Source organism: Notolabrus celidotus, chromosome 6, assembly GCF_009762535.1.
Source record: "Notolabrus celidotus isolate fNotCel1 chromosome 6, fNotCel1.pri, whole genome shotgun sequence".
Lineage (NCBI taxonomy): Eukaryota > Metazoa > Chordata > Actinopteri > Labriformes > Labridae > Notolabrus > Notolabrus celidotus.
In genome coordinates, this window is record NC_048277.1 from 28,911,759 (window position 1) to 28,937,671 (window position 25,913).

Sequence of the window (25,913 nt, forward strand, 5' to 3'; positions counted from 1 at the left end):
CTCTGGGCTCTTTGGCTCAAAGAACTTTTAGAGCACCAATATAAAGTGTCAGTTCCCTTAATTAAAACTTTAATTGTGGGATTACTACCTTTATGTAACGAGGGTTAGAGGGGTCACAGAGCTTCTCGTCGCTCTATGGAAGGTCAAAGAAAAGCTGTTATTTGTGTTGCGCTGTTCATGAGGCTGAGAGAATGAATCCTTTTTGTTTCTGGAGACTGTAAACTCAAGAGGAATCGCATGCTGTTACAATAGGATTATGAGTGTTTTTGTGTGTGTGTGTGTGTGTGTGTGTGTGTGTGTGTGTGTTAATTGAAATGAAAGTGAGCTGATTGGAGAATGCGAAGCTCCCCCAGTGTGAATTCCTTCTCTTGGCATGATTTCCACGTTCGGATGTGCAGGTGCAGAGCACAGCTGGAGGACAAGCCAACGCCATGATTCATATCCCCTTCCCTTTCTCTCTCTGATCCTGCTGCTTTTTTTCCTCTTTTACCATTCGCCTTTTTTTACGTAACCACTGTTAACAACCTCACTTACATCAACCAGATCACAGCGTGAAGGGGAAATTAAGAAATAAGAACTGATAGTGCCAGATTTACAATTTTTAGCCCTGGTGATTTTTGTAGAATAAAATGGGTGCAATCAGAGATCAGCATCCATTTAGATGTCTTAACATGCATAAAGACTTGCGCATACACACAACACACAAACTCAAAGACCTGGCCTGTGACCTTTGTGTAGACATGAGTTTTTGCACACCGTACAATCCCCATGAAAAGGGTGTTTTTGAGTACACCATTCCTCTCTGATGGTCCAGAGGACATTGTTTAGTCATCGGATTTGTGGATGAGGGATTAAATCCCCTCCCAAACTTACACCCACCCACCCTTCCCGCCCTTCCCGCTCTTCCCGCCCCTGTTTCTTCTTTTTTCTTTCCTCTCAAAGCCCTTTTAAGTATCTCACCTTACATCAGCCGCTTTGTGTGAGCGCACAGCGGCGGCTCACGCGGCGATACCCCCACAGACACCCTCAGTAAGCCAAGTGTGCTCTGAATGTGTCAGAATTGGCTCGGCTTTCAGAGTGGGTGTACATGCAAATGCAAGAGGTATTTATTTTCCCCCCTCAACCCGGCAAATTCCTACACTCACGGAGGATTAGTGGTTGGGAATCTTATTCCCTTTGAGGAGCGAGAGACTGAAATGTCCTGAACACCGCTGACGGTTGTGGGGCAGGGCCAGAGCGGCTGATGAACTATTTCTTTATTGTCAGACTCCTGTCATAGACTGCAGGATGAAGCTTTGTGCACTGCAGCCACTGTCATCTCTATTAAACCAACAAGTGTGTTCAAAATGAAAGGGCCTTTTGAAATCTCTGATAAAAGTTTCATGCCATGTAAGACTGTAAATATTAAAAATGCATGTGTAGGTTTTTATGTTTCATTAGATTTGTAAGAGGTCCTTTTATAAGAGAGGAAAATAAAGTAGAGTCATTAGTCATATTGCACAGGATACAACATTTTTAAAGCAAACTCAAGACCTCACTGATTAGTCTGAGTCTTATTCTATCTTACTTAATTTTTTTATTATATAATTCGAATTTTTGTCAATTTTAAAAGTCATATTGTCTGATTTTAAGTTATTATAGATACATAAATATTATTTATTCAGTTATTTTTTAATTGTATTTTTTAATCAATTTATTGTGGATTATTTCATTATTAATTTTTTAGTTTTTAATTAGATCTTATCTTATTCCACTGTTTTTTTACAGATTACCTCTTAAGATTTTAATATTTTATCCCATTTTTCTTGCTGTATTCTGTCCTTTTTTTGTATTATTTTTTTTGTATTTTTAATTTATTCTATTTTACTACTACCATTATTATTATTATTATTATTATTATTATTATTATTATTATTATTATTATTATTATTATTATTATTATTATTATTATTATTATCATGTACAGCACTTGTGTTACATTATTACTGTATAAAAAGTTCTTTACAAATAATGTCTGATTGATTAAATTAGGTCTAGTCCAAAAGACAAGTGGACTTAGTTAAAGTCCTTATACATGTTTATTTTCCTGAAAACCTTCATAGATATATGCCGTTGAATTTAAAAGGTTCCCTCCTGCTTGGCTCACATTATCGATTACACCTTTGTCACACACACACTCAGCCCTTTAGCTCCCTATTTGAGGAGACTCCCTGTAGTTCCCTGTCTTGACCTATAAAAGTGTAGGTTAAGTTTAGCTGAAATTACACCAGACATAAACTTCTCTGCACCAGTAAAGGTCCCTGTATGATTTTCCTTGTAACACATCTAGAATCTGCATTAGACCATATCAACTTATGTATGTCGTCTCTCATCCTCTCTGTGTCTTCAGGTGACCGTCACTACGATCGGCTACGGAGACAAAATTCCTCAAACCTGGATTGGAAAGGCCATCGCCTCGTGCTTCAGTGTCTTTGCCATCTCCTTCTTCGCTCTGCCTGCTGTTAGTATAACTTGAAACAGATTCATAAGAAATTCACAACATTTATGAGAATAGATTTATTAAACCTATTATATCTAACTCTCAGCAGTAAATCATGCTAGTATTTTTGTTTCTTTTTTAAACATCACTGCACTAAAAAGATGATATCATGCTGGAGTTCTTTTTTGTGAGATTCTGCATCTACATTTTTAATCTCTGCACTCATTTCTTTTTCCAACTTTATCACACTATATTGTCTTGCAGTATCATGAGTCGTTGATCCAGTACAACCTTCTCTCCTCTCTCAGGGTATCCTGGGCTCAGGGTTTGCATTGAAGGTCCAACAGAAGCAGAGACAGAAGCACTTTAACAGACAGATCCCGGCTGCAGCCTGCCTCATCCAGGTACAATATAGCTTTAAAGCTCCTCTTTAACATTTAGATTACCATAGAAAATACCTTGACTAGAAAATGTCTGACCATGTTAAGAATAAGGAGGAATAAAATCGTTTTGAAAGTACAAATACTATCATTTTTTGGGCTTGATTCTGTTCCTCTAGACACTTTGGAGGTGCTATGCAGCAGAGAAACCAAACGGCTCTGCTGCCACGTGGAAGATGTACCGCCTGACTCCAGAGGCTGTCGCACAAGCGGAACCTGAGCCCAGCCCTTACGTCAGGAAACTGAATCTATCGGTAATGATCCACTTCTTCACAGATTGTAGTGAAAAGTTTGTTACTTTGTAATTTTAGATGTTGCTTATTTACATCTTTGATGCGATGGACTTAGACACCAACCTCTGACTTCCTGGCTTTAAGTTCAAACAGAGACTTTTCACATCTTTGTCTCTCTATTCCTCCTGGACTATTTATTGTGCGTCTTCACTTTGATCCACCCTGAGACCACACCCTGGAAAATAACAACATCAGTCTTTTGAATCCAGATCATTTGTGTATTTCCTGATGGTTGGTAACTTAGTTTGCACTGGCAAAACAAATATGTGGTATTCCTCATGTAGAGAGACGTTTCTTTATAAAAAGACATTTGGGCGAATCCTTTGAAGTCGAGGAACTGAACATCAGGAAGTCTACAAAAGAGCATTGTCAGGAAAAGCCGGCGGACTGTGATGCTGCAGGGCCGATTTGCATACGTCTGGCCCACACCGTATTGTCTCCTTGAACAGTTCACCTTTCACAACAATATTAGCTATGTTGCGCCTAGGCCATACAGCATAAAAGGGCAAGTTAAGTTCCCACAAACATACACACACGGGGAAGGACACACAACACACACTATATACACAAATACGCACACACACAGCCGCCCCCCTCTACTCGAAGGCCGGACTCCACCAGGATGACTCGAGGCCTTTGTCTCGGCCGGACAAAGACTCAGTCAGTTGAGATGATGTCACTGCCGCCTTTCTCATGGGAGTAAACCTTTGTCTAGTAGAACAACAACAAAAAAATCTTTGTGTAGCATTGAACCCACATGTATTGGGGAGAATGATGGCTGCTTCCGCTCCTTTCTGTTTCAGCATGTGACTCCTCTGACTCTCCTCTCGCTCCCCTCTCGCTGTCTCCTCTCCTGCTTCTTCTGACTTCATTTCACTTGTCTTTATCTCTCCTGCTCTTCCTGTCTCCTCTCTGCCTCGTCTATTTCCTCTCATTCTCATTCACAATTTTTCTCCCCCTCCTCTTTGTGTTCAAGTCCACCTGACTCTGTTTCTCATCCCTCTCTGTCTTAAACTCAGCGTCTGTTACCACGTCTTCTCAGACTTTTTTCCCTCCTTTGTCTTTTTTTCCCCTCTTTCAATCTTTTGACACTCTCCACCACCCTCTTCTCTCACCCACTCTGCTAATGACTCATTCAAACTTTGGGCATTTGGATTGAACTGCTGGCCAGTGGTCAATGCCAAAGTCCGATCCACTGAGTCCAAATAATTGAGTCTTTATAAAGGTCACATCAATGACGTTGGTGTGGGTCAGAGGGTCTCAGCATTAGACTGGAGGCAACCTTTAGGTCTTTAGAAACTCACTGACTCACTCAACACATAGCTGTGATCTCACTGGAAGAAACTGAGACTGAACATGTACTGCTGACGTCACCAGGGAATGTATGCTGTACTCGGTCACATGAAGCTGTAAAACAGTAACATGAGCCTCACAGTTACTAAAAGAAATGAGTGATGATCTCGACGTAGTATGGTTCTCAGCTTTTCCCTGGAATGGATGCATAAGTTATATCATGTTCAGAGAATATGCCATGAATTAAACATGGAAAAGAAAGATCACAAGAAAAAGTGACTTCACTTGATACATTAATGTTCCATACTATCATTACTGAGGTTGTGTAGAAATAAAAATGGATGCTCCAATGGTTACAATCAGCATTTTCAGTCTCTTATCATTCATGCTTACATATTTCAACCATAATTTCGGGCAGTGTTGCCTTAAGTCTGTTCTATATGATGATGCTACTGTTTGTTTGTCTCCCTCCATCTCTCTCTTTCTCTGCATCTCCCTCTTACCCATCCAAGTTTGGTTTTGTTCAAGGTTTCAGCTAATAATCATCAATCAATCAAGCTTTATTTATATAGCACCTTTCATTCAAATCAAATGCAACCCAAAGTGCTTTACAACAATTGAAAAAAAAGAAAGAAGCAGAAATAAAACAGTGGCATGACATATTAGGGGAAGATGATAATAATAATAATAATAATAATAACAATAATAATAATAATAATAATAATAATAATAATAATAATAATAATGATAATGAAAATGATAGTAATAAAAATAAATAATAATAATAATAAAAAAAATAATAAAAAAATTATAATGATAATAATAATAATAACAAACATTCAAAATAAGGTTAACATAAAATAAAATAGAGACTAATGCACACCAAAAATAAAAAATGTGTAATTGAAATAAGTCAAAGCATCAAAATTAAGAATACAAATAGTTAAAATAAATAGATTTAAAAAGGGTTAAGGATAAGCGTTGAAAATAAAACTAAGGATAAAAATATCAATAAAACTGAGTAGATAAATAAATGAATGAATAAATAAATAAATAAAAATAGAATAAGATAACAGTAAAAATTACTAAAATAATAAAGCAAAAGGTAAGTAATAAAATTGTTAAACCCTACCTAAATGCCAGACTGAATAAATACGTTTTTAGTTTACGTTTAAAAGTCTCAATATCTCTGTCAGCTCCTCTCAGATCCTCTGACAGGCTGTTCCATAGTTTAGGAGCATAGTGGCTGAAAGCAGCGTCACAAAATGTTTTTGTTCTGCTCTTAGGAACAGCTAAAAGAGAGGAGCCCGAGGATCTGAGAGGCCTTCCTGGTTTATACACTAAAAGCATCTCTGAGATGTAGTCTGGTGCAAGGCCATGCAGTGCCTTAAAAACTAGTAAAATAAAGGACGTTTTTCTTGCCACTGTTGCAAAATATAGCTAATAGCTTGCTCATATTGGGCACGTTTTGGGTCTCTGAAAGTAGCATGAAAAAATAATCAGTCCAGACCAAGCGGCAACCTTCGGTCTTAAAATATGAAGCCCATGCGGAAGTGCTAAAAACTGCAGTTCATCGAGCGGGCAGCGGAAATACTGTAAACCACATACACACCAATTCAAAAAAGACGATCTTTACAGCAAAAATAAACATGTTTACAGCCTTGTTCAAAACACAGTTTAGATCTGAATAGCTAATTTCTCCATCGGCACACACTGTACAAGGGGTGATTTTTTTTTACAACTCTTTACTTATGAAGATATTAGATTTACAAGTTTTGCCTAAATAGGGACATGGCTGACTTGATTGACAGGCGGGAGCACTGTAGCTGTTAGTGAAAAGGCTAAAGGCCCATCTCTTTACCTCAAACTAGCTCAGACGAAGTTAGGTTGTGTTCAGAGTTTCCAATATGGCACCCACCGACAATCAGCTTGAAAAAACAGTGCTTCAGGAATTTTTTATTCAGTCTATTGTCTAGATGGCTTTTTTTAATAAAATATATATGTGGATAACTTTGGTTATGAGTTGGTATTGTTTAAATACAAATTGATTGATTGATGGATTTAATTAATTAATTGATTGATTGATTGAAATGAACATGAATCAATCTTTTGCTTGGGATATAATGAGCCTTTGCTCATGTTCAAACCGGCTTGCTTGTGACATATCATATATATCAGGGCAATTTGTCAGACACAAAATGTGAGATGCACATTATTTTAGGCTCATTACTTAAACCAGACTGGCCCTTTAAGTACTCTTTGTTTTATGATTACATTTTATCATCATGATGCTTATACACTGCTTTGAAATGCTTTGTTGTTTCTTTCACCCTTCAGAAAAGAGGCAACAAGAGGAGGTTGAAGTCCAGAGGTAACGACTCTATAATGGTGGCATCAGAGCAGACTGTGGCCATCCCTCAGATCACCTATGAACACATCAACGACTCAGAGGAGAAGAAAGATGCGTCATACTTCCTGGAACAGCCTGGTGAACCAGTTGAAGGTAATATTCTGTTTATGTTATATGTTATAATTTCCATCCTTTTCCCAAAAGAAAGTCTGCTTTCACTCAAAAATCGCCTCCCTCCTAACAACTCAGTCCCAGACACGTCCAGTAGCCAAGATTACACATGAAACCCTCCTTGATTACTACCTTATCAAACACACTTCATGTTGGCCCTTTAATAACAGTACTTTTGGTTAAACCTTCACACCTCAGAGTGTCGTGCGTTGATTATTGCCTTAAGGTTATCTTTGCAGTTTTACAACACTTTGAGACCAGCTGGCAGTGAACTACACATTGTGTGGAGGACATGACCGAGTGAATTACTGCAGTAATGAAACCAACTTCTCTGTTCCTCATTATACAACTTTTTTTTTGGGGGTGAAATAATCCGTGATCAGAGCCGTGAAATGATGTCATGCTGCCTTAAAGGCCTTGAAAATCCATTATTCCAGGAGAGGCTCCGTGTGTTTTTGCTGTCAGGGATTTAAGTGGCTTTAGAAATTTTTACTGTCAGCTTTTGTGTTCATCTGTCTCATCTTAGATGTCTGTGAAAATAATACTGTGGATATGTTTAAAGTAAGCTCACTGTAGCCAGTCTATGGTCTAAAGCAAATCCATAATAAGTCTTATTACACACTATTGGGGCTAATATTGTCACCAGGAAAGCTTTGAAATACAAAAGCAGCTTATTGAAAGTTTATGATGCTACATCCACTCTGGACAAGAGATTAAGTTCAATATAATTACCTAAATCATTAATTTAGTTTGGTATTTGTGAAGCTGTATAGAATGAAAGAGTTGAGTGATTTTGAAAACAATACGTAGGCACTTTATTTAGGGGAGAACGGGGTTGGTTGTCACACTTTTTACTGTTATGATGATTGCTCATCATCAAAACAACTTTCAATAGTCATTCTACATGACATTGAAGCTTAAGGTGTTGGCTTAAAATGTGTATCCCTCTCATTTTCTAACTCATTGTAACAAAGAGGCAATTAACTATCAAAGACACTCTGACACATTGACAACCCCATTACGGGGTTGGTTGTCACACACTATGGTGTTGGTTGTCACAATGGTATTTCAATGGGAAAAATCTTTTTAAAAAGGCAAGAAGGCAGAACTAAATTTGAAAGTTTAATTGCACTGACAAGTGATAGGCCTACATAACTTAATGCATTTTAACATAAAATGAGCAAGGAACATGAACAGGAAACACATCTTTATGCCAGCCTATATAACAACATAAAGAACAAAACAAATAGGCCTAACAATAATCGCCTACTCAACTAGGCTACATGCGGTCACTGTCTGAGTTACAGTGATGGCAAATGTAGGATCTGCGCACTCCAACTAATTTCACCATGCATGATTTTGCCAACATAGGGGTTGGTTGTTACATGTGACAACCCAACCCCCAAAAGAATGTGACGACCAACCCCAACTGGATTTTTTTGCTAGCATCAATGCTAACAACCATCTAACAACTAGTTAGCTAGCTAATAAAACTCTAAACTATAGCTTTCCCCTCACACTTTGTAAGGGTAACACTTGTTTTGTTATAAACCCATTGTTTAAAAGCCTAGAATAAAAATACTGAGGAGCTGAATATTTACAATTTGACCTGAAAAACACAAAAAGTCCTCACACCTCAAGTTCAGCTGTCTTACTCCAGAGAAGACTATGTAGGTGAGCTCCGATCCTAATTCTGGTAAGGTCCAACCCGAATTTGAGAGACAGTGCCCTGTGGTGGCGAGATATAACAAGTGTGCCAACCAACCCGTGTGACAACCAACCCCGTTCTCCCCTATTGCTAAAGAAGATACACAAGTGTGATGACCAGAGGGATGTCAGTGTAATCCAGTCAGTAAGTCCACATTAAAAAATCCCAGCAACTGAAACAGTTTTCACACATGCACAAAACTCCTGAAGAATTCCCCAAAATGTTCTGGGTGAGCTGCATGTGTGAACACTAACAACCTGATTTTTTTTACTTTGCAACGTTACCTGTATTTTTTACTGCCAGACTTTTGAAGTCAGGCTGAGTGATGTGAGAGTGCAGCAGCACATTTTGGGCAGAGTTGATGAGTTTATATCCTGCAACCAGTAACAACCCGGAGGAGTGACAGGTGACAGGATGAAAAAAACAACAGCTGAGGTTGAAGAGAGAATCGTTTTCAAGACCAGAAAAGCCGTTAGCTTGGCTGTGAAATTTTTAGACCTACAAAGAACAAAACAATAACAGAACAGGCAACCACTCGTGATCTGGTTTCTCAGTTTCACACAGTAAACAGGGGTCCTATCCTGATACCAATCCCCTTAGTCCAAAGATGGCTGCCAGGTGTTTTTAGTAGAGCAGATGGAAGCCATTACTGTCTCAGTGGTGATTAGAGGTCATGGTTACAAGCTCTTTACTGCTTCACTTGTCCCCTTTGCCAGCCACAGAGACTCAAACTGGGCTGGAGTCAGAAAAAAACTTAAGAATGAAGGCATGTCAAGGTTAAATGTGGGAATTTCTTGTCAAACCAATATTTCTGTCATCATGCCTAACCAAAGTAGTTTTTTTTCAGTCAAAAACAAGGATGTAGAAAATAATGGTGTTAATTAAGGAACTTTTTAAGATTTATAATTATATAATTTGTAGTTCCTAATTGCCCCGAGTCATTGTCCAATAATTGAAGTAAATATCTAACATTTTTTTAATTCAGGTCTCTGCATGTCATATATGATCAATCTCTGGTTTGTAAAAGGTCCGTTGGTTTCAGCTTCCTGTCTTAAAAAGCATCCCCTCTGAATGAATTGACCCAGGCTGCAGGTTAATAAACCTACTTTATGAGTTTTTCCTGTCAAGGCGTTCCATCATAAAGGGAGCTGGAGAGACATAAAGGCCGACCATCAGAGGAGCAACCACTTATGAGGGGAAAACTTGTTTAGTTTCCTGCCTAACGGGTTGCATCCTCGATAATGAAGCAGAGCATCTGTGTGTGTGGAAAAAGCAATCAAAATAATGGCCAAAGAAGTTAAAAGGAAGCATACTCCATCCATATTTTTTTCATTTTTACAAGACACGCTGTGAAATGTCAGTCTTATTTTCCAGTAATTGTTATGTTTGAGTAATCCATAAGTAAATGAACACATGCTGATACTGTGGAGCTAAGATGGAATAAGCCAAGCTGTGGACGGCAAAGAGCCTTGAAAGGAAGTCAGAGTCTACTAATGATAATGTGGAAAGGTAAAACAGCATTAGACTGTATGCCTCTGGTTCAGTCGTAAAACTTGCATCTTCAACTTCATCTGATTTGTTGACCTGATGCTTCCCTCAGTGCTGCTGTTTGTTTTTTAGTTGTTTTCATGTCAGATCAAGGATACGATCCTTCTTTGCAACTAACTCACATGCATTGTCTGTTCCAAAAGTCAGAGAACTCAACATGCATGAGCTTTTGTATGCTGGATAAGATACTTGTCCTTCATACTAAAGTTTTGATGTTGCATAATGGATAAACAAGTCAGCAGAAATTCAATGATTTCTTCCTCTGCTGAGTTTGTTCGGCCACTTTAGAGCAGAAGTTGTGAGTTGTAAAAATAGAGTTGATAAAGACACTTTCAAAGACAATATGCCCAACAGCAACTGCACTTATGGAGCTACTTGAGCATGGGAGGAGACATGCTTCTAGCAACCTGGCTAAAACCAGTCCATAAATCACTCTACCCCTCTCTCTTTTTTTGGATCATTTTGGGAGCGATATGCCTTTATCTGACAGGATATATTGAGAAAGAGGAAATGTGGCCAGAGGAGGAGATGAAATGCACTATATACTATTAGGATTGTGAATCAATCCACAACCAGTGCGATAAGAACTGTGTCCTGTGTACACAGGGCGCCTGCTCCACCAACTGAGCCAAACTGGCACCTCACATCACTCTCTTTTAACTCAGTTTTTGGTCTCTAAGAACCTGAAAATACCTGTTTCTTCAGCAGCTAAGTAACCTCTAGTTGCTGCTGGTCTCTAGCTATATGTAAAAGCTGTCAGCCCTGAGCAGATAATGAACTTTTGGTTTTTAGAGCTCCAATCCAGAGAACGGCTGGGACCAAAAGTAATCAGTCAATCAATCAATCTTAAGAGAGAGAGAGTAATGCATGGAGGGTGTTAAAGATTGAACCCTAAAATTCAAATTGTTGGCTGAACAACTTGTAATCTCATTACATATTAACTAATTCACTCAATTAGTTCACATTACCTGTTATCACACCATCATTTCATAAATTGGGATTATAAAACTTTGATTATAGCTGCTTTAAACAAATACAATAAAGTGTTTTGTGTTTGGACAACTGAACAGATCACTGAAATTTAAAAGTGTAAAGATGTAGAATTAATCTACCCCATCATTTTCAAGATTCTGTTCCTCGCTTTCATCAACAACCTAGCCCCTTAGTACCTCATTGACCTCCTCCAAACAAAAATACCCACCCGTAGTCTCAGGTCCTCATCTTCCATCCAACTCACCCTCCCACCTGCTTGCTTGATCACCATGGGGTCGAGAGCCTTCAGCCGCTCAGCCCCCCGCCTCTGGAACTCTCTCCCCCTGGACGTACAAAATTCCACCTCTCCCACCACCTTCAAATCCTGCCTAAAAACTCACCTTTTCCGCCAAGCATACGCACTCTAATCTGTCTCTTTGGGACTGGAATGACTTCCCCTCCCCTTTCATTTTTCTAGTATTGTATCTTTATTCTAATCTATTTATGTATTTATTTACTGTTGAGTGTTGCTTTTATTATTGCTATGTTGTAAGGTGACCATGAGTGTCCAGAAAGGTGCCTATAAATAAAATGAATTATTATTACTATTATTATGAATCTAGTTATTCTTGCTTTCTTCTTTCAAAAGTACATTTTCAAGCTTAATTTTTGCAAGAACTTCAAATGAAATTGATCATATACCAATTAAGGCAGACTGATCGTGCCTCTGTGTTTCAAAGCAAGAACCTGATGACATAATTTGAAAGGATGCATCATTCCTTCACAAGCTGTTGTTTGCTCGAGCCATTTAGCAGACCCATACTAACAGTATCTCACCTTTCTTTGCAGGGATCAACAGAATGTTTGGACAGACAGGTGAGTCCTTTTCAGTACCATATGAACACTTTAGGGAACACTCCAATGAGGTTCTGACATTTTGTTGGGAAGATTTTTGGTTTCATGGTACTTCCCTTAAGTTTCCATTCTGTAGTCTTTTGAATATTAAGGCGTGACAAAAGCAGTGAAGACTTAAATATCTCCATAAATCAGCCTCCACACAAAGTGAAAAGCTGCGTGTATCTGTGATCACGGCTCAGTCTAACCAGGAGCCCTTTCCTCTGGTTAAGTACTTCTCTCTCCTATTAAAAAGTCCTCTGTGTTAATCATTAGCTAGCCTGCCTTTTTAATGTGGCCCAGACAGTATTTTAATTAGACTCGCAGGCTGGCTGGGCCTTTGTCCCCAACCGGACCAAACCAGAGCCAAGCACACAGACTCAGACTTTGGTCCTGGGCTGACCCGGCCTGTTTTCTTTACTGGGTGCCCTGCCAACACCACGGGTGAGGAACAGGGCTGGCCTGGGTACGAATGAACAGGGGCCCAGGGGACTGTAGGGACCCAGGCTGGGACACGAAAGAGAGTGAGAGAGAAGAGAGAGAGAGAGAGAGAGAGAGAGGGAAAGGGGGATGTGTGGAGGTGATAAGCAGCCATTGTGGAGCTCCAGTGGTCAGAAATAAACTGCTCATTGTTTGATTTAGTCAGTGTCCGGCTTATCGCTCCACTTATCTGTCTGGCCTCACCCACCTCTCTGTCTGTGCAAATCACTCAATGGAGCCCCATCCCACCTCTTACACTCCTCTTTTTGTCCATGCACTTGTTCTCTGTCTTCCCCCCAAACACGTTCACACTGATAGGCCGGATAAACTTTATATTATTTATAAACCCTTCTCCTATTTGTGTAGCTGATAACCCAGTACAAGTCTGAATTTGAGGCTAAAGGTGGCTCTTGTTGGCTTTAATTACCCCCTCCCCTTCCCTTCCTTTTCTCCCACTTTCTCTCCTTCCCTATCTCTCTCTCTATATCTCTCTCAATCCCTGTATCTGCTTCCTTCCGGCTTGGACAAAGTCAAACAAACTCAATGATGGAATACAAGAGAGGCTGAATAGGTTTAGCTTGAATTGGAAATGCTCATTCTGTTCCTGGACACAGATTTGCCTCCATTCTTCATCACAATGGAGGCCTGGAGCTTTTGAGGAGAGACTTGTCAAACTCAGACGCTGACAGTCTGACTGCAGGTCAAGACCCAGCGACACATGTTATTCTTTGCTGTTGTTTTAAGCTGCACCGGCAGCCAGCGGGCTGAACCAGTGAACTCCAGCACTGCCATCTCTGTTTCCTCTTATAAATAGTGCAAAAATCTGAAAGTCAAAATCGGTACATAGTGAAAAGTTAGTTGGATTTTCTTTGCAGAGCTGTTTGGTGTACTACAGAAAAACCTGAGTGTTCGGCCAAATGTTTTCTGTCTTTTTTAAATTTACCAAATTCCTTCTTTCTTTCTTTCTTTCTTTCTTTCTTTCTTTCTTTCTTTCTTTCTTTCTTTCTTTCTTTCTTTCTTTCTTTCTTTCTGGCATCAGGCCCTCCTCAGCACTCTTGGTCATCCTTCACTCTGAGCTGCCCTGGATCTCCAGGTATCTGTCTGTTTGTTTCTGTGTGTCGTCTCTCATGTTACTCATACTCATAGTTATGTCCTCAGCACTTCAGAGTTCACTTTGTCATTGTCCTTTTTATGTTGAAGCCCTGAAAGGAATATAAGAAAAACATTCTTGTCATCCGTTTGATCTTAAAGTTTATTTTTCTTGTGGCAATGGATCTACACATGGAAAAAAAAACTGCCAGGAAAATCTCTATAAGTTCCTTTTTTCTCCATATAAACAGGTGAAAAGTGAAGACGGAGGACAGGGCCCTGTTATAAAATAAAAAAATAATTAAGATTTCAAGAGTAAACTTGTAATATTACAAGAATAAAGCTGCTAGGGAATATTTTGAGAATAAAGTCAGACATTCAAATAAAAAAATTGTACATTTACAAGAGAAAGTAATCATTTTAGGCCAGGGTTCACCTACGTGTCATTTTTAAGGTGGGGATCAGAGAGCTCACAGATGAGGAATGTGGAGCATCTTGTGAAGTTATACTTTAGAACTGGTATTATAAATACATGAATATGAAACCTTTTTGCACATCAGCACCTCATCTTCATGAAAATCAGGATTTGGAATCAGATGTGCAAGAAGTTGAGTCTATTCTAAAGACAGGCAGGCTAGCAGGCAGCCTGTGTACGCTTCTGCAACCACTGTTTGTCTTCAGCCGTTAGTATAACTTTTTATTGTTGTATTTTGAGCTTTTACCTCTTACTCTCGCAAAATTAAGACTTTATTCTTGAAAACGATTTTTCCATCTTTAATGTGGCCCTAATTCCCCATTTGATTATTTTTTTTTCTAGGTTTTTTGATTTTATTAAGTTATCATTGTTCACAGTTTTTCCACTGTGGCTCAACTTTTTCCCTTCAAAAGCTCAGGAATGCAACCACGTAGACTTTAAATCAATTCATATCACCAGATTAAAGGTATCCTGTTTTCCTCTTTCAGTGCTCTCCTGCCCCTTAGGGCTTCTGTGTATTTGTTTTAAAAAAAAAATCTTTATAATTATCATCAATCATCACAAAACAAAATTCAGTCTTCACTGATCTAAAGCATTGGTTCTCAAACTTTTCAGCCCGCGACCCCCAAAAATATAGGTACCAAAGACCTCCCTTGAAGTGATTAAATGTTGTTTCATACTTCATTTAGCTGGTCTAAGCACCTACATGCACACCTGGCTGTATTTCCTGTGGTCCTGTGAATTAACTTGCTGCTACTGTTGCTTCTATTAATTAATTGTTGACTTACCCTAACGTTAGGGGTCATCAGGCAACAAAGAAAGACAGAATACTAATGAAACATTTTTAATTTTGCAAGATTTTATTTGAAATTTAACTATTTTTGTGAATATTTTTTAGAATAATGGTTAAAATAGGCAACTTTAGATCATTTAAAAAAGAAAAACAATTCTGGAAGACATCTTGTGACCCTAAATGAGTGTATAACAAACCCCCCAGGGGGTCCCGACCCACACTTTGGGAACCACTAATCTAAAGGATCCTGTTGTTGTATCTGTTCCATCAAACCCCTTCAACATTTTTTCCCCTGATCAATACAACTAAAGGAACCTTACTGTGTCTGTCTAAATAAACTAGTAATAAGTTACCAGCCCAGTATGAGCATACTGTTAATATTATTAATGTTTTTTGCAGTGAGGAAGAAAATGGATAACAGCTCCTCCATCGACTTCTTGCGCGCTAACAGCATAACAGACGAGCTGGACTACATGACTGAGGACATGTCGTCCCTGCCGCCGGTCGTGTTGACCGCCAAAACTCAGTAAGTCCCAAACGTTTCCCTGTGTGCTTTCTTTCTGGAGCCTCCATGGCTCTCCGATCCATCACCCTGCACTGACCTCCATTCTCTCATCCATATAATACTGATTTGCCTACTCGTCATTCTTCCCAGAGGCCTTTTGTCAGAGCAGAGAGCCCCTCTAGCTGCTCTCTAAATGAAGCTGTTTTGTTGAACTCTCTCGAGGGTTAAAGAGACTCTCGAGGGCCGAGGCCATATCAGGTACACAGAGTTATAAAGGGGATTATCCCTTTAGTCTAGAGGGAAATGTCAAAGAAATCCCTCTCAATAGGTTGTAGGACATGTTAAGGTACCGGATGGCTTGTCACTACATGCCCTCGTAGGATTGAGAGTACACTGCTGTTGGCTGGCGTGTGAATGGCGAGTGGGGTTTGTTGGTGTTCCTTCCTAACGTGCTGTAGCAAAAACATGCTAATGACTGCTGTAAGAACAATTCACCCCTCATCATTTCTCTACTAACTCCTATCTATTCACCAGAAACACCAGACCAGCACTGTGTGGTGTTTTCACAGTTTAACTATAACTGCAAGTGATTAGAGGAAATATTTTTCACATGTGAACACTTTTGTTTGTCTGATTCTCAGCAGTGGGAGAGTGGCAGAGTGCCTTTCCCACTGGGACGTGGTCATGTAGCATCAATGCATTGAGATTATGTGATTACATACTATACAGGGAGGTTATACAAAGTCCCATAGGAGTAGATGCAGAGGTTTCAGGTCACTATTGTCTTTAAATCAGCATTAATCCGACATGAGTCTGTTGTGTGTTGGTGGCTTTTCATAGTAGTTACATAAACGTTTAATAGATGTTGTCAATCCCTGGTGTAAATCTAACAGAGTGACTGCTTGTGTGCACTAAAAGCTTCACGATACTATTAGATCTTTTACTGTCACATACTGACATGCAGTCATTTTAAACTGCATGTAGTCTTCTGTACATAACTGAATGTATTTATGTTAATGTAATATTCCAGCTTTTATAATCAACATAGTATATGTTTTACGTGTTTGTTCCCTGTAATAGCTCAGCAAATTTTGTGTTCTTTTATTTGCAGCCCTTTTTGTTTTTATAGTAGTTTTATTTTTCATTTTTTATCAATCAAACTGCTACATATTATGCTTCTACACCGTGTTCCAAATTATTATGCAAGTTGCATTTTTGTGAATATTTTAAAAACTATGTCAACAGTCGTTTTCAAATTTGTCAAGAAGTCAGATAGTGAATATATTTCTTCAACTGTGTGGTTAAAATTACGCTTTTCAAAATACGTTGGCTGTATTTTTAAATAAATGCAATATCTGATCTCAACCCGACTTAGAACTTGTGGTCAATAATAAAGGAGATAATTTACTGTAATGGCAAGAAATACATCCCAAAAGAGCATCTTTGGAAAGCCATACAAGGTGCAGCTCACAGTGTCAGCAGAGAAGTCATCAGAAACTAAATCTTTTTACCAGTGACCTCTGACCCTCACTGAAAGAAAAGGAGGTTATTTTGGACATTTGAGAAACACTTCAGATTTGAAATGTTTCAAAGACATTAACAGTTTTATTTTAACTTTAATTTTTTGGCAAAATCTTTCCAGTACAGCCAATACAGTATAATAGTTAACAGTCTTTTTCTGTTTTTAAACAAACACACACATCTGCCCTCCCACCACCCCATTCCCCCAAGCCCCAGCCCAAGTTAGGAAAATAAAAAAATAAAATAAAATACAATACAATCAAGTGATATGTGGTAAAGAAATAAATAAGTAAGTAAATAAATAAATAGATAGAAATACAAGCTGTAGCAACCAGGGACGAGGGCACGTAATTAAAAAGTAAAAAGGGGGGGCTGAATTAGGGCCGCCGCCTATGGGGCCAGCTTCTTGGGAGGGAGGCGGTCTACATAATTAAGTAAAGGCCTCCAGTGGGTATAAAATTTACCCGACGAGCCCCTGATGGTGAATTTTATCTTTTCCAATTTTAGAAGAATTAAAACATTGTTTATCCAAACTCTACATTAACAGTTTTATTTCGTATACACATGGATATTCTGAATTTATTTAAAAATACAGCCGAAAAAGCATCATTTCAACCACACAGTTGAAGAAATATATTCACCACTTCACACTGACTTCCTAACAAATTTGAAAATGACTCACAAAAATGCAACTTGCATAATCATTTGGAACACGGTGTATTTAAAGTAGGACCCAAGGTGTAGCTAATACTCTAAAAGTGTTAAAGGAATCACGGGAAAATGTGCCTTTTTTTTGCTATGTATCCTCTTATCTTTAGATGCATTTCCATAAATATTGTTCATAACTGCAAAGAGTACTTCTTCATTCTTTTTCTTGCATTTCTACACTCAACTAACTAGTTCGCCTCATCCCATTCCCTCTACCTTCTCCTCTCTGTGCACTCTTGAAAACAAAAAAAGTTTAGTGCACCTTTTGTTCAGGGGAACACAGCGTCCTTACCGTGCAGGGTGAAACTGGAACACAGTTTCCCTCAATATTCAGCTTCAGTTCATAATATCTAAGATAAGAGAATGCTCCCCGTCAACAAAGGGTCTCTTTAGTCTTCTGATTCTATCAAGAGCATTAATATAATAAAGTCAAACAGTGTAGTGAGAGCTCTGAGCAGAAGAACCGTTTTCTCTCTTGCAGTCTTTTGACCTGCCCCCTCGTGGCACCGGTCCAGGACTCTTTCTCTGCACACCACTTGAATTCCACAAGGTACTGTACCAGCTCTCTCGCTATTCTTCTTCTTCCTCTCTCTCTCTTTTCTCTATACTTCTCCATCCTTCCATCCACCCTCTTCACATCTGCTGGAGGGAGGCCATGGAAATTGTGAACTTTGACATAGCATAGAAACCATAACTAGCCACTACCCAAACTCCAAACCTATTAATCATTGAATATTTAATAGCTGTGCCACTCCTGGAAAATGTGATTACAGTTTCTCGTGTTTCTGGATCATTTTCCTATTCAGAGTGGAGATTCTTGATCAAGCACTGTGTTATTTCTACCCGGGGAACTTTGTCTTTGGGTTTAAGGCTCCCACATTAAAGTACAAGTAGATATAGTACAGTAACGGATATAAAGACATAGATAATATAAACAATTGCAGATATAAGTTCATTCAAATGTCACAGGCTCATTATGCCTTTTGTTTCAGGAGAAGACTTATGCAGTGTGCAGAGGAAATAACTACTTAGGGAAAGTAAAGGGTTGTGTGTGCTGTGCCTTGCTATAATGGACCACTTGAGATATTATTTTCCATAGGATCATGTAATGATTGATGGAATTAAGAAAGGAAGTGCATAAATATATGGGAATGGTTTAGATTGTAAAGCATGTGAGAGTGGATCTTGATGGTTTGGGAAACTTTTTGCACATCTGAAAAGTTTTATGATGTATCTCAATACCAGCTGCTGTGGTTATTACTGTCAAAGGTAGAAGTAGGAATCACAGGGTAACTCATGATACGATGCAATATGATATGATGCGGTATGATATGATACAACAATATGACATATTTGATCCATTGCAGGCCTTTTTAAAACTGCCCATGCATTCTGTCCTTACTTACTTCCCCTTTGTTTGTGGGTTTGAATCGCCGCATCGGGTACCTCCAAAAACATCTGAGTGTGGAGTGACTTGTTAGACCCTCAAACTGCACCATAGACTGTTTAAATAATGGACGTAGTATGCGTGATGTCACCTGTCAGTTCCTGAGCGCTGTTTTGAAGCCAGGCGGCGGCGGCAGCCATATTGGAAATGCAGCTCAACCAGGCATAGTGTGACATTTCCATGTTTTTCATTTGTTTACATTGTTTTTGTCTATCATGTTCCGTATGACTCAAGCTAGAGAAACACCTTCTGACAGTTTACTCACAGAGTGTTTTTTGACGTAAAGAGGTGGAGTTTGAGCCTCCTAGCCAACAGCTATGTGTTCACGTCCAGGAGTCAAGTCAGTCATGTCCTTATTTGGGCAAAAGCTCGTAATCTTAATTTCTTCTGAACCGTCGCGTTAGAGAAAAATTTAATGAATTGCAGTCTATAACACTTCTGCATGGGCTTCATAGTTTGAAACTGGAGGTTGCCGCTTGGTCTGCACCGCTGCTAGCTTACTGACCAGGTGTAACACAGTTTATGGTTTGTCACAGAAGATGCCCTGTAAATCAAAGCTCTGTTTTGTAGCCTGCACGCTTAGACACTCCCTTTATCAAGAAAAAAATAATCAAACCACACAGACGTAAAAATCTAAAAGTTTTGAATACACTTAGGATCCAATTAACTCATTCCAGTTGTTTTTTTTTCTAGTGAAGTGTTTTATTTCTAAAAGTAGGAAATGATCTGAATCTGCTCCCTCCACTCTGGTGAAGTGTGCTTCATTCAGCTGTGGGTATGACTTTAAAAAGTGTGCACCCCACATCGAAGTAGAAGTGGGGAGGGCCCGGTTTGAGAAAGGGCCTTCATGTGCAGTTGTTTGTCATAACCATGCGGCAACCTCCTGGTCTAAAAATATGAGTCCAATGCAGAAGTGCTAAAAACTGCAGTTCATCGAGGATCTGCTTGAGGCTGGCTCCGGAAGTACCGGAAACCACATACACACCAATTTAAAAAATCTTTACAGCAGAAATAAACATGTTTACAGTCTGGTACAAAAGACGAGTGTAGTCTGGATAGCTCATTTCTTGATGGGCACACACTGTAGGGGGGGTGAATTTTTTTTCTAATGCGTCAATTTGAAGATATTGAGATTACGAGTCTTCCAATGAGAGGCACAGCTGACTTAATGACAGACGGGAACACTGTAGCTGTTGGCTAGGAGGCTCAAAGCCCGCCTCTTCACGTCACAATTGCTCGACAGCAGCATTATGGCTGCCGCTGCCGATTGGCCTCAAAACAACGCTTCATAAACAGATGGGTGAGGTTACGGATACTACGTCCATATTTTATAAAGTCTATGGTCTTAAAAGAAGACGGCTCTACTCTTTAAAGTATTCAGGCCTCATGCTGGTATTACATGCCATGAAACCAGCCCATTGAAAGTTGTTTTAAGGGCTGCTTCTGTCATGGCGTCATTATCATTAAAATAACTTCCCATAAAGTCAGCTGCATAGGGAGCAATTTTACGTTACTCTTTCATCGTACACTGTTATTACAGCAAATGCATGAAGTTAGATTTTCTGCCAGTGGACTAATAATGAATGTCCATTGAAGACATTTGAAACTCAAGTTTCATGTGTTTGTTTATTTATGAAATACTTTTATAGTCATCTGTCAGGGGAAATTGAGCATGTGTTTAATGTCCTGAACACATGTATTTATTTGTGCATGTGTTTTAGTTTCTCTTCTTGCGTGTGTTTGGCATATTTGCATGCTCTTGTGGGCGTGGGACCACTGGTTTGCTAATGCCTAAGTATGTGTGAGCTAGTCTTCCAGCTGCAGAGGCACTCAGCGTCTATTTGTATCCATTGCACGGCTTCTGTGCCCACAACTCAGCTCTAACAGCCAAGCTGAGATTTGGGCCATGCTGGGTGCTTTCCCATAACAGCTGGTTTGTTTTGCCTGTGGTGTCACGCCACCAGGGACGGCACTGTCATTTGGCATCCTTATCTGGGTTTCTGCAGACAGCTACCACATCCACCCATGATGCTTGAGGGGGACTTGCACGCACACACACTGTATCAGTTTTTGGATTTGGAGTTCTTCCACTCACTCCAGTCTGACTGTCAGTTTGCTGTGAGCTGATTTTATTTTATTTTTTTCATTTCTGGCACTTTTATCTCTTTCATATCTCTGCGACTGCACAAGTCGGGATGTTCCACTGGTTGCTTTTACTACCCCCAACATGTGTGTGTGTGTATCCTTGCGTGTGTTAGTGTGTGTGTGTGATAGAGGCATCAATACAGCTGGTTGTGACGTCTCTGGGCTTCTGTGGAGGAAGTGGTGCAGGGCAGAGTCCGCACGCAATCATGTATCATGCTCACCCGAATTCAAAACATACACACTCTCTCACACACACTCACACACACATACCTATTGCACACAAACACACGTAGGCGTTCTTTTCCCCTCTGAGAGGTTAAATCATTTTTATTGCTGTGTTTGTTTTTTTAAATACCATTCTGTGGTGGTTTTATTGGATTTTATGAAACATCTTTTAAAAAAAAATCACACAAGTACACACACTTGTTCCTGCTGTGTCAGCATAGTTCTGTTCTTGTTACTGTAAACACTGCTTCCACTATTTGTTTACTTGACTCTGTGTAAATGAGGCTGAGTCTTGATCAGTGTGTGTCTACAGCTGTACACTTTGAGGATGTAAATTTAGGAGATTTACCGGTTGACTGCTGAACACATCATAACAAACCCCAGCCTAACTCGCTGATACTACATCCACAACAAAGCAGATTGACATTTACCCTCTTTAAGAATGAGTAAATGTTTCCAAGTACACTTCTCTCCCCAAACAGAGGAAGGCCCTGTTTAGGTGATTGAAGTGATTGTGTCCTATCTCTCTCTCTCAGCCTGCCCAATGTCGTAACACACCCTTTCTCCCGGAGTTCTCTGTATAAGTGCATCATCTCTGCCCCTCCATTTCTCCATGAAACCACCCCAAAAAAAAGAGTAAAGTTCTCTCCTGGTTCAGTCGTCTCTGTCATCTTGTGACCTGAGGCAGTTGCCCCTTCCTCCCGCTGGGTGTGTCCAGCTCCTCCACCCCTCTCCTTCCCTCCTCTTCGTCTCCTCTCAGACCTGTAAAAGCCTGCATGGGCCACCTGCAGGCAGCTCTTAATTAGTTCCCCTCTTACAAGCTAGCCGGAGATAAACAATGAAAAGCCACTGCAGCGCCACGGGAGGGGGGGGGCGTCTCAGGCAGAGACACATGCATCACGGCCTGTCCTCTTCAAGTAGGGGCCTCTCTCTGCTGAGCAACTGGCGTCTTTTGTGCAGAGCTCTGAACAAATTGACTTTTTGTCCATGCGGCCTCTGTACGCCTGTCTCCTACACTGTAGTCTCATATTGATGGCACAGAGGGTTGTTTCAAACATGCGGGGTTTAGTCAAGAGGAAGAATCTAAAATGCATGCATGGTTGTATGTCACAGGAGTCTTTTTAAACCTTGAGAATTGTCACTTTGGCAGATGTTTGTGATATAAGTTTCCTCCAGCAGCTTTCCTCCCCCTTTTATTCAACTCGGTGCTCCAGAACATGTGCTGACCAAGACGTTATTTTATGGGGCTTTATGCGAGATTCAACAGTGAACGTAATGTGAACATATCCTATAAATCCTCTTAATATTTTTGGCTTTACTGCCAAGCATTAGAATGACAAACCAGGCTGAGGGCCCCACGTCAGGCACATGTAGCAGACACAAACGCACACGCACATATGCACACAGACAAACGGACAGGGGGGTTCGATCTGTGGGCTCCTGCCCCGCAGCAAGCAAAAAAGCTGCCTGGCTTCTGCTGCTGCTGCTGTTTTATGAAAAGATAGTGAAAGCAACAGAGGTACTCCCTTTTTACAGGCCTGCCCAAAAAATCTCTCAGAAAGCTGCAGCTTGTTCAGAACGCTGCAGCTAGAGTTTTAACGAGGAGAAAGAAAACTGACCACATAACTCCTCTTTTAAAAACTCTGCACTGGCTCCCTGTTTCTTTTAGAATTGATTTTAAAGTCATTTTACTTGTTTTTAAAGCTCTTAACAGCCTTGCTCCTCCATACATTACTGATCTCCTGTCATTTTATGTTCCAGCCCTATCACTGAGGTCCTCGAATGCTTCCCTTTTAAATGTTCCTCGTGTGTCTCACACAGGTACCGGCCAGAGGGCTTTCTGTTTTTATGCTCCTAGGCTGTGGAACTCTTTGCCTCTGGACATGAGAACGGCGAGCTCTCTGGGTGTTTTTAAAAGTAAACTTAAGACTTACCTTTTTAATCTAGCTTTTAATGTGAAGTAATTTATTTAGCCCTGGACTGCATTATCAGTATCATTATTATTATTATTTTTATTATTATTTTATTATTTTATTATCATTTTTATTATTTTCATCATTATTATCTAAACCATTGTTTTAACATGTATTTATTTATCTTATTTATTTATTGTGTTCACCTGATCTCGTTAACTCTACCTTATTTTTAACTTTTATTTCCACTCTTACTTATTTTATTAATTTTACTGTGTTGATTTTCTTTTCTTTTTTAAGTATTTCTTCTTTTTTCATGCCTTCTATAATTCTACCATTGCTGTTGTTTTCTTACTGTCTGTTACTCTGTGAAGCACTTTGGGCTACATGTTTCTATGTATGAAAGGTGCTATATAAATAAAGTTGAGTTGAGTTGAGTAGAAAGGAACAAATTGTGCTCTGGTTTCTTGAGCTTCTGCCAATTTCTAGAGCAGAAAAAAGGCAGAAAATAGTCTTTGTGCAGTAAAACAGCCGCTTGCTGATTCATATTCTCTGGACAGTGAATATGGAGGGATTCATACTGAGTCTACAGACTCTTGGATTTTTATGTGGATGCTGACCTCCACTCTACCTTTACTTGCTTGGACATATTACATGAGTTTAATTAGTCTTGCTTTTTGAAAATAATACTACCTTAAATCCCTCTGGCAAGCTGTTGTTTAGCTTTATTTATTTGAAAATTATAGATAGTACAGTACCAGCTCAAGTCCCAAAAAGCTCTATAAAGGAGATCCCTATCATCAAGTTTGACCTGAACAAGCCGGTGAGGGTATGTGACATCTGCTTTGATGTACTAACTCTGGGTGGGTTGTCGTAATACAGCTAATATAAAAATCCTATTTCTGACAGTAAGGAGAGACACCCTGTATCAGTTGTCAGCTTTTATCTGCCAACTAAAGTCCCAAAAGGTTGTGACGCTGTGAATAATGTTGATAAAAACAGATTTTCCTGGTTTGCAAATCATTAAAATCAGTTATTATTTGAAAAAAATAATGTTTCACAACAATGTATGCTCATTTTTAATTTGCCAGCAACATGTTTCAAAAAAGTTGGAGCAGGTACATCATATCACAGAAAAAGTTGTGCTAAAAACACACCTGGAGGAACATCTCCCAACAACGGGTTGGTTTGCAACAGGTTGGTAACATAACTGGGTATAAAAAGAGCAGTCCAAAGAGGCTGAGTCTCTCAGAAGTAAAGATGAGAAGAGGTCCACCACTCTGTGAGAGACTGCGTGAGCAAATAGTTCAACAATTTCAGAATTGTGTCCTTCAGGGTAAAATTGCAAAGAACTTGTGGATTTCAACATCTACAGTACATAATTAAAATATTCAGAGACACTTGAGAAATCTTTGTACAAGACAAGACAAGGACAAATTTACAGTACTACATGGTTGTGATCTTCAGGCTATGAAAAACAATGCAGACACAAACTGCTTCTGCTCAGGTTTTGCAAGGGCGGCCATGATGTCCTGTTGGTTTGTCCAAGCTCAGTCTACACTGCAGTTGTTACATGAAGGTTTGTGTCTCCAAACTCTATCTGTAACCTTCTTATTCAGAAGGTTTTAAATCTGGTGCTGACAAAAATTTCAAGGGAAAGTTTTATTCCAGGCAAGAGTTGACTTTTCTGGTATGAATTAACCCTCATATGCAATAACAAGAAAAAAGAGCATGTTGCACTCTAATAAAAGTCATGAGGTTTCTTTCCAGACAGTATTTATTTCTGCATGTTTCATAGGACGCATTTAACAACATAAATGTATTCAAAATCTGATATTACTGTTAGAACAATTTCCATATTAGAATTGGAGCACACTTCCATAAATCACAGTCCATATTCTGCAGTGACTGGATGATGTTGTACCATTAAATTGATGCTACTTTCCACAGAAAGAGATCAACCGCCGCAGCATATTCTCCCATCAATGCCAAAAAAAGAATCCATCTTTTATGATATGTCACACCCAGGGCAATAAACAGCATTTTCATGGAGTACTTAATAAGAGAATGTGCTTCGTAGGGCTTCACACTGGCCATCGAGCATTAATGAAGGCCCTCGTGGTGCTCTTACTCCCCCTCAGCGACGTTGCGGTTCAGGGAGGTTTTTATTGCGAGCAACCATCAGTGGCTAGAACACTTTACGACCTTATACCACAAGTCGGAAAATCCAAAGACTCAGCAAGGAACTGTCGCATAAATAGACGGAATAAAAAGATTATCTCACCAATGAAATTTATATTTGCTGCATTCAGATTATTGACCAGAAGTACCACTGTGGCTCTGTGAGTTCTGCATGAATGTGCCTTTATTTTTCTACAGTGATAGACTGAACTTAGCCTGTTCAACACACTGGTTTAGAAGGTTTACCCTACCCTGACTGAGTAACAGCTCAAAATAGACTGGA

General features: G+C 39.5%; 1 protein-coding gene across 5 annotated transcripts in view; it reads left to right on the plus strand.

The window, feature by feature from the left end:
* Positions 1 to 25,913, plus strand: part of kcnq1.2 (potassium voltage-gated channel, KQT-like subfamily, member 1.2) — a 221,242-nt gene that overhangs the window by 29,573 nt on the left and 165,756 nt on the right. For 4 of the 5 annotated variants that reach the window (XR_004631540.1, XM_034685466.1, XM_034685468.1 and 1 more), the window contains exons 9-15: positions 2,390 to 2,500; positions 2,788 to 2,883; positions 3,039 to 3,173; positions 6,843 to 7,008; positions 12,104 to 12,130; positions 13,668 to 13,721; positions 15,385 to 15,511. Coding sequence is in view for 4 of the 5 variants with exons in the window: in XM_034685466.1 (XP_034541357.1) it covers positions 2,390 to 2,500; positions 2,788 to 2,883; positions 3,039 to 3,173; positions 6,843 to 7,008; positions 12,104 to 12,130; positions 13,668 to 13,721; positions 15,385 to 15,511 (716 nt within the window). In the remaining variant the exon portion in view is untranslated. The remainder of the gene's footprint in view (positions 1 to 2,389; positions 2,501 to 2,787; positions 2,884 to 3,038; positions 3,174 to 6,842; positions 7,009 to 12,103; positions 12,131 to 13,667; positions 13,722 to 15,384; positions 15,512 to 25,913) is intronic. The other variant, XM_034685467.1, reaches the window with a different exon arrangement.